We start from the raw sequence: 23,594 nt of genomic DNA, 5'->3' as shown, positions 1-23,594 counted from the left end.
GAGGTTTATGTGTGGAACTGAAGAAGGATTAAGGGACAATAGAGTCCTCCCAACTCTTACCTATGCAGCTGAAACATAGATATGGAATGAGTGACAGAGGTCAAGACTATGGGTTGTAGAACTGAGCTGTTTGTGAGAAGTATGTGGTATAACTAGATGGAATGAAGGAAGAAACAAGGAGTGTGTATGAACAAGTTGATATGGTAGGAATGCAAAGCAAATGAATTGTAGAGTGGTTTAAACATACTGCTTTGAGGTGGTTTGGGCATGTGGAAAGAATGCAAGACAGAAAGTTTATAGGGAATGTGTATGATTGTATGATTAAAGGGCTTGGTGTGTGAGGAAGACCAAATGTGATTATGGGAAATACTTTGAAGGGAGAGAAATGGTGGAAGAATGCATGGAATGGTGTATGTGAGGGAGGCATGTAAGGACAGGGATAAGTGGAGACTTTAATCGTGGCTACCCTCTTGATAGATGTTCCCAAAGGGAATGAGCATCAGAGATATAGATAAATAGGAAGAAATTAGGTTTTAGAAGCATTATATTTGACTACCCCTTTTGATGTTCTTTTGTTTTTCCAAACTTCTCATTGCATATACTGCATGTTCTTGTTGTTTTGGTAATGGAATAGATTTATGGCATCTGTATTTAGGTAAGTGATATGCAACACTATCACTTCATCGTGAAGAGATATAGGCAATAGTCACTACTGGAAAGAGAAAATAAAGATGGTAAGAAATGTTGGTAATTGTTCCTTTTCTGATGTTGAAGTGCTGTAATGTGGCCTTTTTTTCTCCATTTGCTTTACTTAAAAGTGTAATATTTTACCCAGGCAGATTCAAAGGATAAGCTGAAAGAAACTGAAGAAAAACTTGCTATCGTGGAAGAACAAAAGAAAATACATGAGGAACGTGAGGCAGTGGTCAACCAGGATAATCACCAACTTAAGGCCACCATCTGTCAGCTCAAGGACAAGATTGACCAACTGGAAGATGTACAGGTATTCCAAACCCCCCACCCATCCACACATTTTTTAAAGTGCAAGGCCCAGTTACAGTGAAGATTTCTTCATTAGTATTCTCTGTCTCTGTATGATTTTTTTTTTACTTGTTTGCCATTTCCCGCATTAGCAAAGTAGCATTAGGAACAGACGAAGAAATGGCCTCATTCTCTTATATCCACTCCCTGGCTACCCTGTGTGATACACCAAAGTCACATCCCTCATCCTCACTCATGCCTCACAGACCTTTTGTAGTTTACCTCTGTCCACTTCATATACCTTGGTTCAGTCCATATACAGCAGATCACCCTCTATATACCACATAGCTCCAATGCTCTTTATCCCATACACTCATTACACTCTCCTGCATGGTCAGGCCCTGAGTATTCAGAACCTTCTTTTTACTCCATCCTTCCATCTCCAGGTCTGTCATCTCCCCTTCTCTGTGTCCATAGTTTTCCGTGGCCATTTTATATACCATTGTTCAGTCATTAAAAGCTCGTTGGCCCTTCTATACCACATTGATGCAGTGCAATCTATCCTAGGCACACCTCTCACCCCTCTGCATGTTCAAGTCCCCCTCAAAACCTTTTTTACCGTATCCTGCCATCTCCAATTCAGTTTCCCTCTTCTTGTCTTATACACTTCTGAGACATGTATCTCTCTCTTTCTCTCTCTCTCTCTCTCTCTCTCTCTCTCTCTCTCTCTCTCTCTCTCTCTCTCTCTCTCTCAAAACCTTTTCACCTTATCCTGCCATCTCCAATTCAGTTTCCCTCTTCTTGTCTCATACACTTCTGAGACATTTATCTCTCTCTCTCTCTCTCTCTCTCTCTCTCTCAAAACCTTTTCACGGTATCCTGCCATCTCCAATTTAGTTTCCCTCTTCTTGTCTCATACACTTCTGAGACATGTATCATTCTCTCTCTCTCTCTCTCTCTCTCTCTCTCTCTCTCTCTCTCTCTCTCTCTCTCTCTCTCTCTCTCTCTCTCTTTTGGAGGATATTGTGAATGTGAATTTTTTTTTTTTTTATCTTCACTTTTGCATACCTGATCACCATTTCCCACATTAGTGAGGTGGTGCCAGGAAGAGATAAAGAAAGGCTACATCTACTCACATCCATTCTCTAGTAGTCATGTTTAATGCAGTGAAACCATAGCTTCCTATCCAAAACCAGTCCCCACACACCTTTCCATGGTTTACCTTGGACACTTCACTTGTCCTGTTTCTGTCCATTGACAGCACGTCGATCCCAGTATACCACATCCTTCCAGTACACTCTATCCTGTGTATCCCTTTTACTCTCCTGCATGTTCAGGCCCCATTTGCTCAAAATCTTTTTCACTCCATCCATCCAGCTCCAGTTTGGTCTCCCTGCTTTCCTTGTTCCCTCCACTTCTGACATGTGTATCTTCTTTGTCAATCTTTCCTCACTCTTTCTCTCCATGTGTCCAAACCATTTCAGCACACCTTCTGCTTTTTCAGATACACTTTTTTTTTATTAGCACACACATCTCTTACCCTTTCATTACTTACTAAATCATACCACCTCACACCACATATTGTCCTCAGACTTTTCATTTTCAACACATCCACCATCTTCTGTACAGCCTTATCTCTAGTCCATGCCTTTCACCCATCTATTATTGTTGGGACTACTATTTCTTTAAAACTTATCTTTTAACCTATTTCCTTCAATTGTATGTAAGAAACATTTTTTTATTAAAATTCCTTAGAAAGATATGGTTTTTGGTTAAAGTTTCACAGCAGAAAAGACAAAAAGCTAAGAGCTGTTTTAGATTTACAGCAATGTAGTCTGTGTGGTGATACAAGCTATCTGTTCTATCTGTCTACATCTCTGAAGCCTGTTCCCACTTGGAACTCTCTCAAGGGGGTGGCCATGGCAAAAGAGTCTTCATAACTAGTGAACTCCTTTGCTACTTCTTATCCTTTAGTGCCTCACCCTTAACAGGCCACTGGTAGAGGACAACACTAGCACATTGTTTGTAGAGACTCCTACCTTATGTTCTTACTTTCTACTTCTTCCTAATGCTCCTGCCTAATGTTCATACCTACTACTTCTAACTAATGTTTTTAGCTAATGCTCCTACCTGAATGTTTCTACTGAATGCACCTACCTAAACATTTCTACTTACTGCTTCTGTCTGTTGCTCCTACCATTTTACTAAAAGGCAGGGCAAGTGCATATTGCTCTCCACAGGAAACTCTATTGTTAAGATAAAGTAAGCCATGTGAGTTAAGTGTTGTCAGGTATTATGTACGACAAAGAGAGATTGTATGTCTGTGGACATAATGTCAGTAGTCCATGTTCAGGTGAGGCAAAGAAAAAGGACAGCTGTCTGGATCAGAGGAGTGCAACATGACAACCACTAAAGTGTTGGCTCACTGTGTGGGTAGTTCTGTTAGTGTACCTCCCTGGTCGTTGGCTACCTACAAACTACTACTAGGTGAAACAAGCAGCATACAATAAGCTTCAGAATTCTGTGTGTGAGGACTTGTGTATTTATATCATCCTTAACCTTTCACCAGAGTCCCACATTAGGAACATAGTGACAAATTGTTGGATTTGCACCTAAAAAAGGCACAGAAGAGGGCAACAGAGATAGTACCAGAGTTAAGAGAGGGGAGTTACAAGGAAAGGCTAGAGGCATTAAATTTGCCCTCATTTAAAGAGAGAAGCTAAGGGGTGCCTGATTTTAACCCGTGAGTTTTCAAAATCAATAGCATGTACTGTGAAAAGTTTTTTGGGAGATGTAGGGATAGGGCAATGAAAGGACTGATATTAAGCAAGATACTTGTTGAAAAAGGATGAAAAAAAAAAAAATTTGGTATAAGAATGTTGTGGATGAATTGAGTAAAATAACTGGTGACACAGTTGATGCAGATAACATATATAAGTTTAAGAATTTGTATGATAGTAAAGAATGTTCAAGAAATGCGGTTTCACAAGTGTAAGATCTCTTCTTCATACACTACCAGTTGTCATATACAAATAGTTATTTTCAAACTGCTATGTATTCACCCTGCCAGGTGGTACGCTCACATTTTAGTTGCTTGTAGGTTGGTTGGTACTCTGCTTCTCTCACTTCCTCTTGTAGGTAGTAGGCACCCACTGACCCAGGGAGCACTAAAGTCTGGGCATCAGGGTGGATGTGATGGCAGTGCAGTAAACCAAGATGTCATAGCTGTCAGTTTCCCATATGTTGCCCAGGTTGCTGTCTTTTCTTTGCCCATTTTTCCACATATGGGTTCGTGACGTTCATTCTACAAACAGACACTCTCTTCTGCCGAATAACTTTTGACAACTCATAACTCACTCATATGTTTATTCTTATCCATAAATTTTCCCTCAGTGAGTGCTGTGTGTTAGCCCTGCTTTTTGGCAAAATCTCATTATAAGTCCATTTAAGTACTTTTTCATGTTCTTGGTCAGATATCTTCACTGTATGTCTTGACTCGTCAATAGCTTAGCCTGCACAAATTCCATTAATTCTTTGTTCTTAGCTTGCAATGTGGTTCTTGAAAAAGGTTTTAGATTTGGTGATTTATTTCAGGAGAGAGATCAAAGTGGCCGGGAGGCTGCAGAGAAGATTGCCAGTGATCTGAGTGGTCGATTGCAAGATGCTAAAGCAGAATACCAGACCTTGGCTCTCACTAACCTTCGCTTGGTCAAGAAAATTAAGAAGCTTCGCCAGTCCATGAATTTACAAGAGGGTAGTACTGTACGTATGATAACTAGTGTAATTTGGAGTACATATCTTCATTTGGATGTATGTTTAGTGTGTTCACTGGAAGTTTCACATCTTCACACACTATTCAGACTACAGATACATAAGGTGTTTTTAATGCTGTTCAGTCACTAATCATGCCAAATGTCCAACTGGGAAAAAAATGCTTAAAGTGGCATTTTAAGTTATTGGCACCACTTTTATACATTTCCCATCAGAACATCTTACGTGGCATTCAAACTAATGATTAGGAAAATGATTATGACATGAAATGCATGGTCATTGCCCACTTTTACTCCGATTTTAATACTTGTGGTACTGATGTTTTTTCTAGTTACATAGATTTTTTTTCATTTAATTTTGTATACTTCTTTTCAGAAATGTCGTACCTAACTCATAAGTTAATAATGTAGGGAATAATCACAGTATGTGTAGGAAGAGAGGAAAGTGATTGGTTCTCAGTGAATGTAGGTTTGCAGCAGGGGTGTGTGATGTCTCCATGGTTGTTTAATTTGTTTATGGATGGGGTTGTTAGGGAGGTAAATGCAAGAGTTTTGGAAAGAGGGGCAAGTATGAAGTCTGTTGGGGATGAGAGAGCTTGGGAAGTGAGTCAGTTGTTGTTCGCTGATGATACAGTGCTGGTGGCTGATTCATGTGAGAAACTGCAGAAGCTGGTGACTGAGTTTGGTAAAGTGTGTGGAAGAAGAAAGTTAAGAGTAAATGTGAATAAGAGCAAGGTTATTAGGTACAGTAGGGTTGAGGGTCAAGTCAATTGGGAGGTGAGTTTGAATGGAGAAAAACTGGAGGAAGTGAAGTGTTTTAGATATCTGGGAGTGGATCTGGCAGCGGATGGAACCATGGAAGCGGAAGTGGATCATAGGGTGGGGGAGGGGGCAAAAATTCTGGGGGCCTTGAAGAATGTGTGGAAGTCGAGAACATTATCTCGGAAAGCAAAAATGGGTATGTATGAAGGAATAGTGGTTCCAACAATGTTGTATGGTTGCGAGGCGTGGGCTATGGATAGAGTTGTGCGCAGGAGGATGGATGTGCTGGAAATGAGATGTTTGAGGACAATGTGTGGTGTGAGGTGGTTTGATCGAGTGAGTAACGTAAGGGTAAGAGAGATGTGTGGAAATAAAAAGAGCGTGGTTGAGAGAGCAGAAGAGGGTGTTTTGAAGTGGTTTGGGCACATGGAGAGGATGAGTGAGGAAAGATTGACCAAGAGGATATATGTGTCGGAGGTGGAGGGAACAAGGAGAAGAGGGAGACCAAATTGGAGGTGGAAAGATGGAGTGAAAAAGATTTTGTGTGATCGGGGCCTGAACATGCAGGAGGGTGAAAGGAGGGCAAGGAATAGAGTGAATTGGAGCGATTTGGTATACCGGGGTTGACGTGCTGTCAGTGGATTGAATCAAGGCATGTGAAGCGTCTGGGGTAAGCCATGGAAAGCTGTGTAGGTATGTATATTTGCGTGTGTGGACGTATGTATATACATGTGTATGGGGGGGGTTGGGCCATTTCTTTCGTCTGTTTCCTTGCGCTACCTCGCAAACGCGGGAGACAGCGACAAAGTATAATAAAATAAATAAAAAATGTATGATTATTGTTTATGATTATACTGCCTATGTATATTTAATTGGCATACTTACCATTTATTATCTTTTCATCAAAATATGTAGTACAGTAATGTTGTGATATATCACAAGATAGGTACCGAAAAAATTGTGCAGCATTGAATTGTCCTATATCATCCACTTCTCTATATATAAGGGATCAGGGACTGTGGGGAGAAAAAATCAAAGTATACTTTAATATACTATATGATTTTTTTTTTTTTTTTTATACTTGATCTCCATTTTCCACATCAGTAGCACCAGGTACAGATGAAGAAAGACCATATCTGTTCACATCCATTCTCCATCTGTCATATGTAGTGAACCAAAACTGCAGCTCCTCATCCACATCCAGGCTGCTCAGACCTTTCCATGGTTTACCCTGATTGCTTCTCATGCCATTGCTCAATCCATTGACCCCTTTATACCACATCATTCCCGTTCCCTCTATTCCATGCACACCTTTCATTCTCCTGCATGTTCAGGCTCCAGTCACTCAGAATATTTTTCCTTTCTCCTTCAGTCTCCAATTTGGTCTTCTCATTCTCCTTGTTCTCTCAATTTCTGACACATATCAACCTTTCCTCACTTGTTTTCTCCATAAGCAGACTATTTCTGCACATCCTCTTCTGCTTTCTCAACCACACTTTTTTGTTACTGCACATCTTTCTTACCCTTACATTACTTACTCAGTCCAACCACTTCACACCATATATTGTCCTCAAACATTTCATTTCCAACACATTCACCCTCCCTTGCACAGTCTTATCTATAGCCCATGCCTTGCTTCCATATAATATCGATGGGACCACTATTCCTTCATGCATACCCATGTTTGCCCTCTCTGATGACGTTCTTTCTTTCATAGAACCTTTGCTCCCTCCCCCACCCTATGACTCACTCCTGCTTCTATGGTTCCATTCGCTTCCATGTTCACTCCCAGGCATCTAAAACACTCACTTCCTCCAGTTTCTCTTCAGTCAAACTAACCTAATAATTTTGCTTTTATTCACATTTACTCTCAACTTTTTCCTTTCACACTTTTCCATACTCAGTCTTTAGCTTCTTTAGTTTCTCACAAGTCTGGTAACACCTGTGGAAAATATATATACAGTAAAATATACCGATATACTTGAACAGCACTCAAATTTTGAACTATGTACTCCTATGTTTTCTCAGTCTTTTGTGTGGGACTCTACTCTGTTACAGCAGAATGAGCATGATTTATTTTGATAATTTGCACTCTAAATAATGTGCACTATCAAAGTTACATTTTACTTTTATATTATTTAGTAAAACGCTAAATATTTTATTAACTGAGTAATGCACCTGACTGTATAGGACCTGGCTCCATTTGATCTGGATAACTGGAACTTTACTTAGGTAGATAGACACAGATGAGTAAATATATATAAATGAAACTTTTTTCCCATTTCAGAAAACATCGGTTATGACATCTTCAGTATCATCACAAGCTAGCATGTGGCTTCATGTTGATAATTTGGAAGAGGATGGTACTGATGATTTGGAGGTGACAGCAGATGGGGATGAAATGGAGGAAGTTTCTAAAGCCATGATACAGTCCTGTACCTCAGCCCTGACTCAAGCAACATGCTCCACTTGTTCTCACACTACCCAACAGTTAAGTGAGGTTGTTCACCAGAAGATGGAAGATATAGTGCGGGAACTTTCCCTTCAGATTGACTCCCTCAAGATGCAGTTACAGGCACGTCAGGTGGAAGCAGAGCCTCATGCTGAGACTGATAGTGATGACAGCAGACGGTCACAAGAGCTAGGGAAACAGCCAGTGGTGCAACAACTACAACAGTGTCAGCAGCAACAGGAAGAACTTCCACAGCAAAAGGAACCAGAACAAGAGCAGGAGCAGAATGGTAGGAATAAAGTAGTTCTTGAGGAAAGAACAGCAGCAGCAGAATCTGTGGGGAATGACGATGACCAGCAGGTTTTGTACAGCAATAGTTTTTTACGAGCTGCACGCACTGCTCCAGTCTTTTTGCCTGAAGGTGAAACAGAGACTTCCAGCACATTCCAGGAAGCTAGCAGTTCTGCTCCTCAGCCATCAGCACCCCCTTCAGTTCCTCCCCCATATATTTACATGCCTTGTAGCCAGGTGAGAGGCAGTGTTACTCCTTCATTGATAATGAACAACACTGTCAGTGGTGCCACACTGTCTGCACCTAAAGCACATATTCCCACCACACAGCCAATATCTGGCACCAGTCTCCCTCCACCACTGCAGCCAGAAACAACACCAACAGCAATTCAGGCAGCTGTGATGAGCCAGTTCACAAGTCAACCTCTTCCTGGTAGTCAGGGTCATGATTCTGATGATGATGACTTCCACAGCACAAGTGACAATGATGATTCAGAGACCCTTACCACCCCACAGAACCACAGGTGAAGTGTTCTTGAACTAATTTAGTATTCATTTACCAGATTGATAAGTCAACCTCTGCATTTTGCTCTTGAATTAATGGTATATATAGTAACATGATTTCATGAAAATTACATAATACTACATTATTATTATTTTTTAACAACGAAAAGAAAATTACTTTGTCAGTATGAAGCATTTGATATTAAGATGTGATATTTCATCCTAACTTTATCCATGTTTTTTCTTACAACAGTATGATTCAGTGCCCAATGTGCAGCCTTTCATTTCAACCTGGGGCTCTTCGCCTTGTGCAGGAACACATGAATAGTCACCTCGAGCATGTGTGTCCAGTATGCTCAATGGCTTTCCAGAAGAATGAAGAAAAACGGTCAGTTTGATGATAATGATTATCATTATTTTTCTTCGTACTTGTTCTCACATACATTACCTTATTTGTGCAATTTTGTTAAACAAAAGGCTCACTTAGCATGATTTCTGGTGGAAAGACATTTCTTTTAAACTTGATTTTTCTTAGGGTCAAGGGTGTTAAGAGCAACAAATGAGTGAAGATCAACCCCTTAATTATTTGTAGGTGGGTTTGAATCATTAGCCTGTGTAGTCTGGTAGTTCAGCAGTTCAACCATTGCATTGCCATGAGACAATGGGGGATTAGGGCTACCCCAACAACAGGAATCCAGGTCACCCCTTGAAGGGCTGAGCTTCTTACGAAAAGAAAAACCAGTGATTTACAAAGAAGAGCTTGTTTTTTAAGGAATCTTTGGTTCAGTTTTATATGTATCTCTATGCTGTTGTGTTATTAAAAATTTTCTCATTTCCATGTAGACTGATTATGGGTTTTGGAGATATTAATCATCTCATTTCTCTCAGAATTAACCTCTTTCCAAAACACTTTCGTGTTCTCCCTGAAGTTTGCTGATTCTATAGCGCTCTTTTTCAGCCCTTCTACCTTCATCTTGACCTCCTGCTGCTTTCATGTACATCTGTTCACTTCTCTCTAAGTAATGTCCATACACCAATCTTTTCTCTTTTACTAGCAATTTAACTTTATCCCTACCCAATCTTTTCTCTTTCACTAGCAATTTAACTTTATCCTGCCACTCATTACCCTTTTTCATATGCCCACCTCCCCCTTTTTTGTACCACAAACTTCTTTTGCACATGACAGCACTGCATCCCTAAATACCTCCCATTTTTTCCTTTCCCCTAGCTTCATTTACTCACACCCTTTGCCATTCTCCATGCAATCCCTCTGCGTACTCTTCACATAAGCCTCTTTTCCAAGCTTATATACCCTCACCACCCTCTTCTAACCCATGTCTGTCTATCTTTCTATATCTCTGATGTTCGTTGCCTCCAGTAATATCCTTTGGGGGGGGCACAGCAAGTCTCTACAACTGGTGGACTCGGCTCTGCTTCTCAGCCTTTAGTGCCTCACCCTTAACAGGCCACTGGCTGAGGGCAACTCTATCACAGTGTTTCCAGAAGCTCCTACCTAATATCCCTACTTACTGATACTACCTAAGTTCCTGTTTGTCTATTGCTCTTACCATTTTGCCAAAAGGCAAGGCTAGTGCATGGCTCTCACTGAAGGAAAATCTGGTGGCTGATTCATGTGAGAAACTGCAGAAGCTGGTGACTGAGTTTTGTAGAGTGTGTGGAAGAAGAAAGTTAAGAGTAAATGTGAATAAGAGCAAGGTTATTAGGTACAGTAGGGTTGAGGGTCAAGTCAATTGGGAGGTGAGTTTGAATGGAGAAAAACTGGAGGAAGTGAAGTGTTTTAGATATCTGGGAGTGGATCTGGCAGCGGATGGAACCATGGAAGCGGAAGTGGATCATAGGGTGGGGGAGGGGGCGAAAATTCTGGGGGCCTTGAAGAATGTGTGGAAGTCGAAAACATTATCTCGGAAAGCAAAAATGGGTATGTTTGAAGGAATAGTGGTTCCAACAATGTTGTATGGTTGCGAGGCGTGGGCTATGGATAGAGTTGTGCGCAGGAGGATGGATGTGCTGGAAATGAGATGTTTGAGGACAATGTGTGGTGTGAGGTGGTTTGATCGAGTGAGTAACGTAAGGGTAAGAGAGATGTGTGGAAATAAAAAGAGCGTGGTTGAGAGAGCAGAAGAGGGTGTTTTGAAGTGGTTTGGGCACATGGAGAGAATGAGTGAGGAAAGATTGACCAAGAGGATATAGGTGTCGGAGGTGGAGGGAGCAAGGAGAAGAGGGAGACCAAATTGGAGGTGGAAAGATGGAGTGAAAAAGATTTTGTGTGATCGGGGCCTGAACATGCAGGAGGGTGAAAGGAGGGCAAGGAATAGAGTGAATTGGAGCGATATGGTATACCGGGGTTGACGTGCTGTCAGTGGATTGAATCAAGGCATGTGAAGCGTCTGGGGTAAACCATGGAAAGCTGTGTAGGTATGTATATTTGCGTGTGTGGACGTATGTATATACATGTGTATGGGGGGGGGTTGGGCCATTTCTTTCGTCTGTTTCCTTGCGCTACCTCGCAAACGCGGGAGACAGCGACAAAGTATAAAAAAAAAAAAAAAAAATAAAGAATGAGTTGTGTGAGTTAAGTGTTGTCAAGTGTATGTGTAACAAGGAGAAATTGTATGTTTGTGGACAGAATGCCAGCAGTCCACATGTGGTTGAGGTAGAAAGACAAAAGAGCTACCTGGGTTAGAGGGGTGAGACATGACAACCACTGGAGTGCTGGTTCATTTTGCAGCTGTCACTAACCCTCCTAATACCCAAGCGGATAGTAACAGTAATGTAATTTCCTGGTCAGTGGCGGCCTACAAACTGCTACCAACTCTCACCCATGTCATTTCCTCTTTTCCCAAAGCCTTTACAAATTTACACCTGTGCCTTCACGAAGTAATGCCCCTTTCAGCAGAGTCACATCCAGGGATCCTGTTTTGCATGTCTGTCAGTTAATACTAAATCCATTAATGCCTGCTCTGTACCATCTCTACTTATCCATGTATTCTTACTTCTTGTGTGTCCATTTTCTTAGACCAGCTATTCCTAGTCACCACAACTTTTTCAGCATGCAACCCCACAAGCTGTCCACCATTTCTTTCCACTTTACTGTATACCACATACCCAAATAGGTTCTAGGGCTAAAGAAGATAACAAAAGAGAGTTAGGTGAACAATTATCAGCACACTTCTTGGAGAATTAGAAGTTGTTTTAGAATGGAATTAATTGTATGAGAAAAAATGAGAACAAAATGGGAATGTCTTTGAAGGGGACTAAAGGGGAAGTGGTAATAGGCAGATGAAGAAGTAAGATTATTAGTCAAAGAGAAGAGAGGCATTTGGACGATTTTTACAGGGAAACAGTGCAAATGACTGGGAGATGTGTAAAAGAAAGAGGCAAGAGGTCAAGAGGAAGGTGCAAGAGCTGAAAAAGAGGGCAGATGAGAGTTGGAGTGAGAGAGTATCATTAGATTTTAGGGAGAATAAAAAATGTTTTGGAAGGAGGTAAATAAAGTGCATAAGACGAGAACAAATGGGAACATCAGTGAAGGGGGCAAATGGGGAGGTAATAACAAGTAGTGGTGATGTGAGAAGGAGATGGAATGAGTATTTTGCAGGTTTGTTGAATGTGTTAGATGATAAGAGTGGCAGATATAGGGCGTTTTGGTCGAGGTGGTGTGCAAAGTGAGAGGGTTAGGGAGAATGGTTTGGTAAACAGGGAAGAGTTAGTGAAAGCTTTGTGGAAGATGAAAGCCGGCAAGACAGTGGGGTTGGATGGTATTGCAGTGGAATTTATGATAAAAGGGGGTGACTGTGTAGTTGACTGGTTGGTGAGGATATTCAGTGTATGTATGGCTCATGGTGAAGTGCCTGAGGATTGGTGGATTGCATGCATAGTGCCATTTTACAAAGGTGAAGGGGATAAAGGTGAGTGTTCAAATTACAGAAGTATAAGATTGTTGAGTACTTCTTGGAAATTATGTGGGAGGATATTGATTTGAGAGGGTGAACGCATGTACAGAGCATCAGATTGGGGAAGAGCAATGTGATTTCAGAAGTGGTAGAGGATGTGTGGATCAGGTGTTTGCTGTGAAGGATGTATGTTAGAAATACTTAGAAAAACAAATGGATTTGTATATAGCATTTATGGGTCTGGAGAAGGCATATGATGAGTTGATAGAGATGCTATGTGGAAGGTATTAAGAATATATGGTGTGGGAGGCAAGTTGCTAGAAGCAGTGAAAAGTTTTTATTGAGGATGTAAGGCATGTGTACGAGTAGGAAGAGAGGAATGTGATTGGTTCCCAAAGAATGTCGTTTGCTGCAGGGGTGATGTCTCCATGGTTGTTTAAGTTGTTTATGGATGGGGTTGTTAGGGAGGTGAATGCAAGAGTTGTGGAGAGTGGGGCTAGTATGCAGTCTGTTGTGGATGGGAGGGCTTGGGAAGTGAGTCAGTTGTTGTTCGCTGATGATACAGTGCTGGTGGCTGATTCGGATAAGAGACTGCAGAAGCTGGTGACTGAGTTTGGCAAAGTGTGTGAAAGAAGAAAAATGAGAGTAAATGTGAATAAGAGCAAGGTTATTAGGTTCAGTAGGGTTGGGGGACAAGTCAATTGGGAGGTAAGTATGAATGGAGAAAAACTGGAGGAAGTGAAGTGTTTGAGATATCTGGGAGTGGATTTGGCAGCAGATGGAACCCTAGAAGTGGAAGTGAGTTACAGGGTAGGGGAGGGGGCGAATGTTCTGGGAGCGATTAAGAATGTGTGGAAGGCGAGAACATTATCTCAGAAAGCAAAAATGGGCATGTTTGATGGAATAGTGGTTCCAACAGTGTTATATGGTTGCGAGGCGTGGGCTGTAGATAGGGTTGTGCGGAGAAGGGTGGATGTGTTGGAAATGAGATGTTTAAGGACAATATGTGGTATGAGGTGGTTTGATCGAGTAAGTAATAATAGGGTAAGAGAGATGTGTGGTAATAAAAAATGTGTGGTTGAGAGAGCAGAAGAGGGTGTATGGAAATGGTTTGGTCACATGGAGAGAATGAGTAAGGAAAGAGTGACAAAGAGGATATATGTGTCAGAGATGGAGGGAACGAGGAGAAGTGGGAGACCAAATTGGAGGTGGAAGGATGGTGTGAAAAAGATTTTGAGCAATCAAAGCCTGAACATGCAGGAAGGTGAAAGGTGTGCAACAAATAGAGTGAATTGGAACGATGTGGTATACTGGGGTCGACAAGCTGTCATTGGATTGAACCAGGGCATGTGAAGTGTCTGGGGTAAACCATAGAAAGTTTTGTGGGGCCTGGATGTGGAAAGGGAGCTGTGGTTTCTGTGCAGTATACATGACAGCTAGAGATTGTGTGTGAACAAATGTGGCCTTTGTTGTCTTTTCCTAGTGCTACCTCGCGTGAATGCGGTGGGAGAGTGGGTGTCATTTCATGTGCGGCAGGATGGCAACGGGAATGAATAAAGGCAGCAAGTATGAATTATGTACACGTGTATATATGTGATGTCTGTGTATGTGTATATATATGTATACGTTGAATTGTATAGGTAGGTATATACAAGTGTATGTGGGTGGGTTGGGCTATTCTTTCGTCTGTTTCCTTGCTCTACCTTGCAAATGCAGGAGACAGTGACATAGTATAATAAAAAAAATGTGTATGAGTGGATTTGTCTTTGGCTGTTTCCCGGCACCACCTCGCTAACAAGGGAAATGGCGATCAAGTACAATGAATGAATATGTAAACAATAGAATTGATTTAGCTTTATGAATATCTTGGTACTTTTTCCAGGTTTCAAGATCACGTCCATGACCACTTTAAAGAAGAGGATGAAGATGACCAAAATTCATTGGATGATCCTTCAGGTCCCTGGGGTCCAGCATTCAGTGCTTTTCCCCGTTTGGAGTTTGATTAAAGAACTGGCTGGTCATTAAGCACTTTTAATTGTGACCTTTGAAATGTGGGTCAAAGACTGAGACAGCATTTTATTATTATACTGTATTGTTCATGCCAGTCTCCTGAGGTTAGTTGGGCTAAACATTAGAGTAGTATCTCCAGTTATTTTAACAAAATTAAGATTTGGCATGTGCCAAGACTTTTGTTTTATAATATGTACTTGTTGCTTATCTCTGGATATACAAGTATGAAAGTATACTTACAATTGAAAGTCATTGTAGGCTGTTATGTTGTCCATAAAGAAGGGTTGTATATGATTCAGCTAAATATAGTGGAGAAAAAGTAGCCAAAATGATCAAAGGAGACATTGATAAGCTTGATTTTTTTAGAATTTTGATTTATGTTATTAGACCAAAACTTAGGTATGCAGTCATACTTTCATCATGCAGAAGATATTTATGTAATTTTTCCTGTTAAGTATATTTTGGAATATATGCCATTGATGAATAATGTCATTCAGTGAGAGAGAGAGTGACATTACAAAATAGTTATTACTTCTTTTTTAGAAATTACCTTTTACCCACCAAAACTCATTGTCATTGCCTGTTTTTTGTGTGTATATACATACATACATATATATTGATGTACACTCATCTTGAGTATTCCAATTTGACACATACATTTTGAACAATATTTTGAATACATTTACTTCGGTGTCTTTGGAAATTATTTATTTTTTTTATATATTTATTATACTTAACTGCTGTCTCCCGCATTAGCGAGGTAGCACAAGGAAACAGATGAGGAATGTCCCAGCCCACCCACATGTACATATGTAAACGCCCACACACGCACATATACATACATATACATTTCAATGTATACATACATATACATACACAGACATATACATATATACACATGTACATATCCATACTTCCTGCCTTCATCCATTCCCATCACCACCCTGCCAAAGTGGAGAAGAATACTTCCCATGTATTCCCTGCGTGTCGTAGAAGGCGATAAAGGGGGGGGCTAGAAATCATCCCCTTCAGGTTTTACTTTTCCAAAAGAGGGAATAGAGATGGGGGCCAAGTGAGGATTTTCTCTCTGAGGCTTAGTCCTCTGTTCTTAACTTAACCTTGCTAACGTGGGAAATGGCAAATATGTATGAAAAAATATATTTTTTATTATACTTAGCCACTGTCTCCTGCGTTAGCGAGGTAGCGCAAAGAAACAGACGAAAGAATGGCCCAACCCACCCAAATACACATGTATATACATAAATACCCACACGCACACATATACATACCTCTACATTTCAATGTATACGTACATATACATACATAGACATCTACATATATACACATGTACATGTTCATACTTGCTGCCTTTATCCGTTCCCTTATGTGGGTGGGTTGGGCCATTCTTTCGTCTGTGCCCTTGTGCTACCTTGCTAACACAGGAGACAGTGACTAAGTATAATAAGAAAATTCATATATTTTCTTGTACATATTTGCCATTTCCCGCATTAGTGAAGTAATGTTAAAAATGGACAGTTGAGCCTGAGAGGGAAAATCTTTATTTGGCCCTCTTCTCTGTTCCTTCTTTTGGAAAAGTAAAACCTGGAGGGTTGGATTTCTAGCCCCCTGCACCCTCCCCTTTTAGTCCTCTTTCATGACATACAGGGATTACTTGGGAAGTATTCTTTGTCCCCTATCCCCAGGGCATTTATGTATATATATGTGTATGTGGGTGGGATGGGCCATTCCTTGCCTCTTTCCTTGTGCTACCTCGCTGATGTGGGAGATGGCGATTAAGTATATTTAAAAAAAAAGAATTATATAATATATACATATATTTTTTTATCATTATGCTTAATTGCTGTTTCTCGCATCAGCAAGGTAGTGCAAGGAAACAGACGAAGAATGGTCCAACCACTCATGTACACACATTCATAAATGCCCATATATGCACATATACATGCATATGCATTTCATTGTATACATACATTTACGTATATACACACGTACATATTCATACTTGCTGCCTTCATCCATTCCCAATGCCACCCTGCCACACATGAAATAGCACCCTCCCAGCAAGGTAGTGCCACGTAAAGACAAAAAGGCCACATTCATTCACACTCAGTCTTTAACTGTCATGTATAATGCACCGAAACCACAGCTCCCTTTCCACATCCAGGCCCCACAAACCCTGCCCTGGTTCAGTCCATTGACAGCACGTCTACCCCAGTATACCACATTGTACCAATTCACTCTGTTTCTTGCAAGCCTTTCACCCTCCTGTATTTTCAGGCCCTAATCGCTCAAAATCTTTTTCACTCCATCCTTCCACCTCCAGTTTGGTCTTCCTCTTCTCCTAGTTCCCTCCACCTCTGACACATATATCCTCTTTGTCAATCTTTCCTCACTCATTCTCTCCATGTGTCCAAACCATTTCAACACACCCTCCTCTGCTCTCTCAACCATGCTCATTTTATTACCACACATTTCTCTTACCCTTTTTTTTTTTCTCAAACTATTAACTTCCTTCCAAAACATCTTATTCTCCCAAAAGTTTACCGATACTTATTCACACCAATTCTCATTTGCCATCTTTTTCAACCCTTGCTTCCTCATCTTGACTTCCTATTGCTATTTCCTGTATGTCTTTCATTCATTTGCACTCCTTCACTGTAAGTACCACCCATACATACCTCGTCTTTCGCTATCAGATTTGCCTTGTCAGTTCACCACTCACATACCCACCTAATGCATGCATACACTTCTCTTGCACATGTCAGCACTACTTCCTTACATATCTCTCATTATTTGTCCAGCTCTATTTTGCTGTTCTGGACACTACATTGCTCAGAAAGGAAATAGCAAACAAGTCTGAAAGAAAGAAAATAATAGATGACTAACTGATGAAAATGATTGTGGATTGCATACAAAAGAGATGGGGCCAGATGGGTGTAGATACACCCAGTACAATGCAGATTGATAATTTATCTCTCTCTCTCTCTCTCTCATTAACTTTTATGACACCAGATTCCTGTATCGTCTGAATAGCGACAGAAAAAAAATTGGTAATTAGGGATAAAGGTGATATATATATATATATATATATCCCTTGGGATAGGGGAGAAAGAATACTTGCCACGTATTCCCTGCGTGTCATGGAAGGCAACTAAAAGTGGTGGGAGTGGGGGGCTGGAAATCCTCCCCTCCTGTTTTTAATTTTTCAAAAAGAAGGAACAGAGAAGGGGGCCAAGTGAGGATACTCCCTCGAAGGCTCAGTCCTTTGTTCTTAACACTGCCTCGCTTATCCAGGAAATGGGGAATAGTATGAAAGAAAAGAAAAAAAAAAAAAAATATATATATATATATATATATATATATATATATATATATATATATATATATATAGATAAGAGTTTTATGGTGCATGCTTCATAGTTACTTTATGAATATTATCACTGTTTTAGTTGAGTAAAGATATGTTATGTTATTCAAAAGTGGAAGTATACCAAGATGTACATAAGAGATGAAAGTTTAGTGTTGAATAGACATTCCTACATGTTTAAGGGATCCTTAATCTGCAAACCAAAGTATACCAGGATATAATTTCCAATTATTGTTGTAAAGCATAATTTGAGTCTCCAATAAAGTCAGTCATAATTATGCCAGCTTAAAAGTTCTATCACTTGAACCTAGTTCTGTATTTGTTACTACATAAGGTTTAAGGCTTCAAATGATGCCTGTCAAACTTATGTTTTGTACTCTGCTATGTACTGTGGCTGGTAAAAAAAATTTGAAAAGTCATGGTAGATCAGACAAGAGCATGGTGCACAAAGATTTAGTTACAGTATTTGAGCAAAAAGCATCTTTTCTAAATGTTCTCCTATCTTTTTAATTCCTTTTTACAGGCTTCGTTAGAAATTTTATTCAGTTATGATTGTGTGCAAATTTTATAGGAGACTCATTGTGGAATGATTTATTAAGGTTTTTGTTGTGGCATTGTTAGTGGAACTTGCCTCAGTACCATGTCCAGACAGTGTCAGCAGCCTCTTAACTCTCTGAGAATTTGAAATAAAGTTATTTCTAAATCCTTTACCCATGGTATAGGGGAGTATGAAAAGTACCAAATTTAATTCCTGCATGTGCTCAAGAAGCAGCTGATAGGTGGGAGCAGGGTACCGGAAACCTTTCCTATCCTTATATTGTTACTTTCTAAAAGTGGGAACAAGGAGCCAAGCAAGAAGCACTTATCCTACTCAGAGGCTCAGGTTGGAGTGTCTAAAAGTGTGTGGGTGTATCTGAGAAGAGATGAAGGGCAAGATAAGTGATACAATGGGAGAGAAACCTGGATGTTCTGGCTTACAGTAATACCAGACTAAAGGGGAAAGGGAAGAATGGTTAGTTAATGTCCAAAAAGCAAAGTCTGGTGCTTATGCCAGGGTTAAAGCAGAGATGGGTGTGGCAATTCTGAAACAAAAGTTATGGGAATGTGTTAAAGAAATATATGGAAATTTGTTTTAGACACATGTGGTTAAATGTGAAAGTAAATTATGAGAAGTGGTTGACTGTCAGGGGTTACATACCTGGTGTTGAAAAAAGTAAAGATGAGTCTTTTAGGAGGGGCTGAGTGAGTGCATCAGCATTTATTGTGTAAGGGATCAAGTTTTACTGTTGGGAGATTTGGATGTTAGAATGGTTTATATATATGGCAGTTGAAGATATAACTGAGGGGGCATAGGATATCCAATGTACATAGAAATGGTGAACAGTTTGTTTAATTTTCCGTCCAAAAAGGATTGGTGATTGGGAGTCTCAGGTTTAAAAAAAGTGCATATATAATTATTCATAGGTGAATGGGGTAAGATGTCGACAGGTGCTATTATTATCCAATTGATAGGCACGCAAATGAGAATTTTGTATATGAATGTGATGAGAATGGCAGCTGGTTGGTTGTCTCATAATATGGTAGAGGCAAGTTTAAAAATTTGAATGGCTTAGGGGAAAGAGGACGTGAGGTGGATTATTAGAAGTTGGTGCAAGTGATTGAGCTAGGTAAAGAGGCTTATGTACACAGATTTCAGGAGACTGAGTGAAGAATGAAATAAGGGGAATGGGCAAGGAGAGGAAGTTACTTGGGAAAACAGTGTTTAAATATGTTTGTTAAGTGAGTGGTATGTAGATGGTACTGGGGATATGTGAAAGGGTAGTGTATGGTTGGATAAGGGGGCCAAGTTGCTTGTAGAAGAGAAAAGTTTGGTATATGGATATGTGCAGGTGAGAAGTAAAGTGATTTGGTAGGTGTTTGAGAGAAAGTGACTGAAGATGCAGGGGCTTAAAAATAAAATAGCAAACCATAGATGGGGTGAAAAAGTATTGATACTTCAGGGAAAAAAGAAAATATTTTGGAAGAAAATAAATTGGGTGAGCAGTATAAGGGAACAAATGGAAGCATTAGTAAGAGAACAGGTGGGGAAGTAGTAACAGGTAAAGAAGGGATTGAGTATTTAGAAGGACTTTTTAAATGTCAGATGACTGCAAAGATGAGGTAAGGCAGTGCAGCTGGGGTAGATGTGCTTGCAGATGTGTCTTAGGAAAAGGGGTGATGTTATTGTTGGTTGGTTAGTCAGGATTTTCAGTCTGTATGGCCTTAGGAAAGGTGCCCGAGTGCTAGCAGAATACCTGTCTAGTGCCATTATATAAAGGCATGGGGTGTAAAAGTGAATGCTAAAATTATAGAGGCATAAGTCTCATGAGAGTGGTGGGATACACAGAACATCAGACTGAGGAGAAGCAGTGTTGTTTCAGGAGTGGTAGAGGAAGTGTGGAGCAGGTGTCTGCTTTGTAGACATATGAGAAATAGTTGGAGAAAAGGAATTGCATGGGGCATTTATGGACCTGGAATAATTTTATAATAGGATTGACAAAGTTGCATTTTAGAAGCTGATATGAATATGTGGTGTGAGAGGAAATGCATTGGCTGCAGTGAAGAATTTTTATCAGGAGAGTGAGGCATATATGCAAGTAGAAAAGGGGAAAAGGTAAGTGGTTTGAAGTGAAGTTGGATCTGCTTCAAGCATGTGTCATGTCACCATGGCTGTCTAATCTGTTAATGGTTGGGGCAGCAGGTCATGGAAAGAAGGATGGATCACATTATGCTGTGGGTAGGTGGACTTTGGAGGTAAGTTATTAGCTGTTTGCAGATGATATGGCTCTGATGACAGATTTGAGAGAGAAGTTGCAGAAACAGTTGTCCATGTTTGGAGAGTGTTTGAAAAGAGGGAGTTTAGTGAATGGGAAGGAGGCATGGCAGTTTGAATAGGGAGAACCAGGTCTTCATGCTTGGGGCAAGGGAGGCCCTCGGGACAAGTTATTTGTCATGTGCAGTGACATGGCTTTGATGGTGGTTTCAAGCTACAGATACTGTTGTCTGTGTGTATAAAAAGAGGAAGTTGAAACTTTAATGTAATTATAAGGAAGGTATTGATGTTTGGCTGAGGGATGAGACACATTGTTTGCTTGAATGAACGGAAGAGAGCATGGATGATGGGGAGTGCTTTAGATACCTGAGAGTGCATATGGCAGGTAATGGAACAAATGGGAGCTGAAGTGAACCAGGTGGGAGAGAGGATAAAGGTTATGGTTGCATTGAAGAGAATGTATAAGGGAAGGTCATTATCTGTAAGGGTTAAGATTGGTGTGCTTGATGGTATAGTAGTCCCACTGGTGTTGTGTGGATGCAAGCCTTGGGGCCTATTTACAAAAGAAAGGAAGAGGGTTAACATGATGGAAATGAAATCCTGAGGTAGGTCTTTTTGTGGGGTGACTAGAGTTGATGGTATAACCCTTAAAAGGGGGTTGGTCTCTATGAGAATCTGGCATACATTGAGGCAAAATATATGGCCTTTTTTTTTTTTTATTATTATACTTTGTCGCTGTCTCCGCATTTGGGAGTTACCACAAGGAAACAGAAGAAAGAATGGCCCAACCCACCCACATACACATGTATATACATACATGCCCACACATGCACATATACATACCTATACATTTCAACATATACATACATATAAATACACAGACATATACATATACACACATGTACATATTCATACTTGCTGCCTTCATCCATTCCCATCGCCACCCCGCCACGCATGAAATGGCACCCCCCTGCGTGGGCGCAAGGTAGTGCTAGGAAAGGACAGCAAAGCCCACATTCGTTCACGCTCAGTCTCTAGCTATCATGTGTAATGCACTGAAACCTTGTTCCCTCCACCTCTGACACATATATCCTCTTGGTCAATCTTTCCTCATTCATTCTCTCCATGTGACCAAACCATTTCAATACACCCTTGTCTGCTTTCTCAACCACACTCTTTTTATTACCACACATCTCTCTTACCCTTTCATTACTTACTCCATCAAACCACCTCACACCACACATTGTCCTCAAACATCTCATTTCCAACACATCCACCCTCCTCTGCACAACCCTATCTATAGCCCATGCCTCACAACCATATAATATTGTTGGAACTACTATTCCTTCAAACATAGCCATTTTTGCTCCTAGATAATGTTCTCGCCTTCCACATTTTCTTCAACGCTCCCAGAACCTTTGCCCCCTCCCCCACCCTGTGACTCACTTCCACTTCCATGGTTCCATCTGCTGCTAAATCCACTCTCAGATATCCAAAACACTTCACTTCCTCCAGTTTTTCTCCGGTCAAACTTACCTCCCAATTGACTTTTCCCTACACCCTACTGAACCTATTAACCTTGCTCTTATTCACATTTACTCTCAGCTTTCTTCTTTCTCACACTGTACCAAACTGCAGTTTCTCACCTGATTCAGCCACCAGTGCTGTATCATCAGCGAACAACAACTGACTGACTCCCCAAGCCCCCTCATCCGAAATGGACTGCATACTTGCCCCTCTCTCCAAAACTTGCATTCACCTTCATAACAACCCCATCCATCAACAAATTAAACATCCATGGAGACATCACGCACCCCTACCGCAAACCGACGTTCACTGGGAACCAATCACTTTCCTCTCTTCCTACTCATAAACATGCCTTACATCCTCGATAAAAACTTTTCACTGCTTCTAGCAACTTACCTCCCACACCATATACTCTTAATACCTTCCACGGAGCATCTCTATCGTCTCTTATTGTCATATTCCTTCTCCAGATCCATAAATGTTACATACAAATCCATCTGTTTTTCTAAGTATTTCTCACACATTCGTCTAAGCAAACACCTGATCCACACGTCCTCTACCACTTCTGAAACCACACTGCTCTTCCCCAATCTGATGCTCTGTACATGCCTTCACCCTCTCAATCAATACCTTCTCATATCATTTCCTAGGAATACCCAACAAACTTATACCTTTGTAATTTGAACACTCACCTTTATCCCCTTTGCCTTTGTACAGTGTCACTATGCATGCATTCCGCCAGTCCTCAGGTACTTCACTTCTGGTACATTGAATGTCCTCACCAACCAGTAAACAACACAGTCACCCCCTTTTTTAATACATTCTACAGCAGTAACATCTAAACCTGCTGCCTTGCCAGCTTTCATCTTCCTCAAAGATTTTACTACCTCTTCTCTGTTTACCATACCATTCTCCCTGACCCTCTCAATTTGCACACCACCTCAACCAAAACATATTATATTTGCCACCCTATCATCAAACACATTCAACAAACCTTCAAAATACTCACTTCATCTTCTCACTTCACCACTACTTGTTGTTACCTCCCCATTAGCCCCTTTTACCGATGTTCCCATTTGTTCTCGTCTTGTGCACTTTATTTACCTCCTTCGAAAACATCTTTTTATTCTCCCTAAAATTTAACGATACTCTCTCAACCCAACTCTCGTTTGCCCTATTTTTCACC

The 23,594-nt window shown here is 40.6% G+C and overlaps 1 protein-coding gene across 1 annotated transcript in view; it reads left to right on the top strand.

The window, feature by feature from the left end:
• The window catches only part of LOC139749604 (uncharacterized), an 89,273-nt gene extending 70,913 nt beyond the window's left edge, over nt 1-18,360 (top strand). The window contains exons 11-15 of the mRNA XM_071663717.1: nt 836-1,003; nt 4,576-4,743; nt 7,801-8,780; nt 9,014-9,148; nt 14,557-18,360. Of these exons, the coding sequence (XP_071519818.1) occupies nt 836-1,003; nt 4,576-4,743; nt 7,801-8,780; nt 9,014-9,148; nt 14,557-14,680 (1,575 nt within the window). The 3' untranslated portion in view covers nt 14,681-18,360. The remainder of the gene's footprint in view (nt 1-835; nt 1,004-4,575; nt 4,744-7,800; nt 8,781-9,013; nt 9,149-14,556) is intronic.
• The last annotated feature ends 5,234 nt before the right edge of the window (nt 18,361-23,594 follow it).

The sequence above is a fragment of the Panulirus ornatus genome, chromosome 7, assembly GCF_036320965.1.
Source record: "Panulirus ornatus isolate Po-2019 chromosome 7, ASM3632096v1, whole genome shotgun sequence".
Taxonomy (NCBI): domain Eukaryota; kingdom Metazoa; phylum Arthropoda; class Malacostraca; order Decapoda; family Palinuridae; genus Panulirus; species Panulirus ornatus.
The sequence above is the reverse complement of the archived record's forward strand: the minus strand, read 5'-3'. Positions and strand labels throughout refer to the sequence as shown.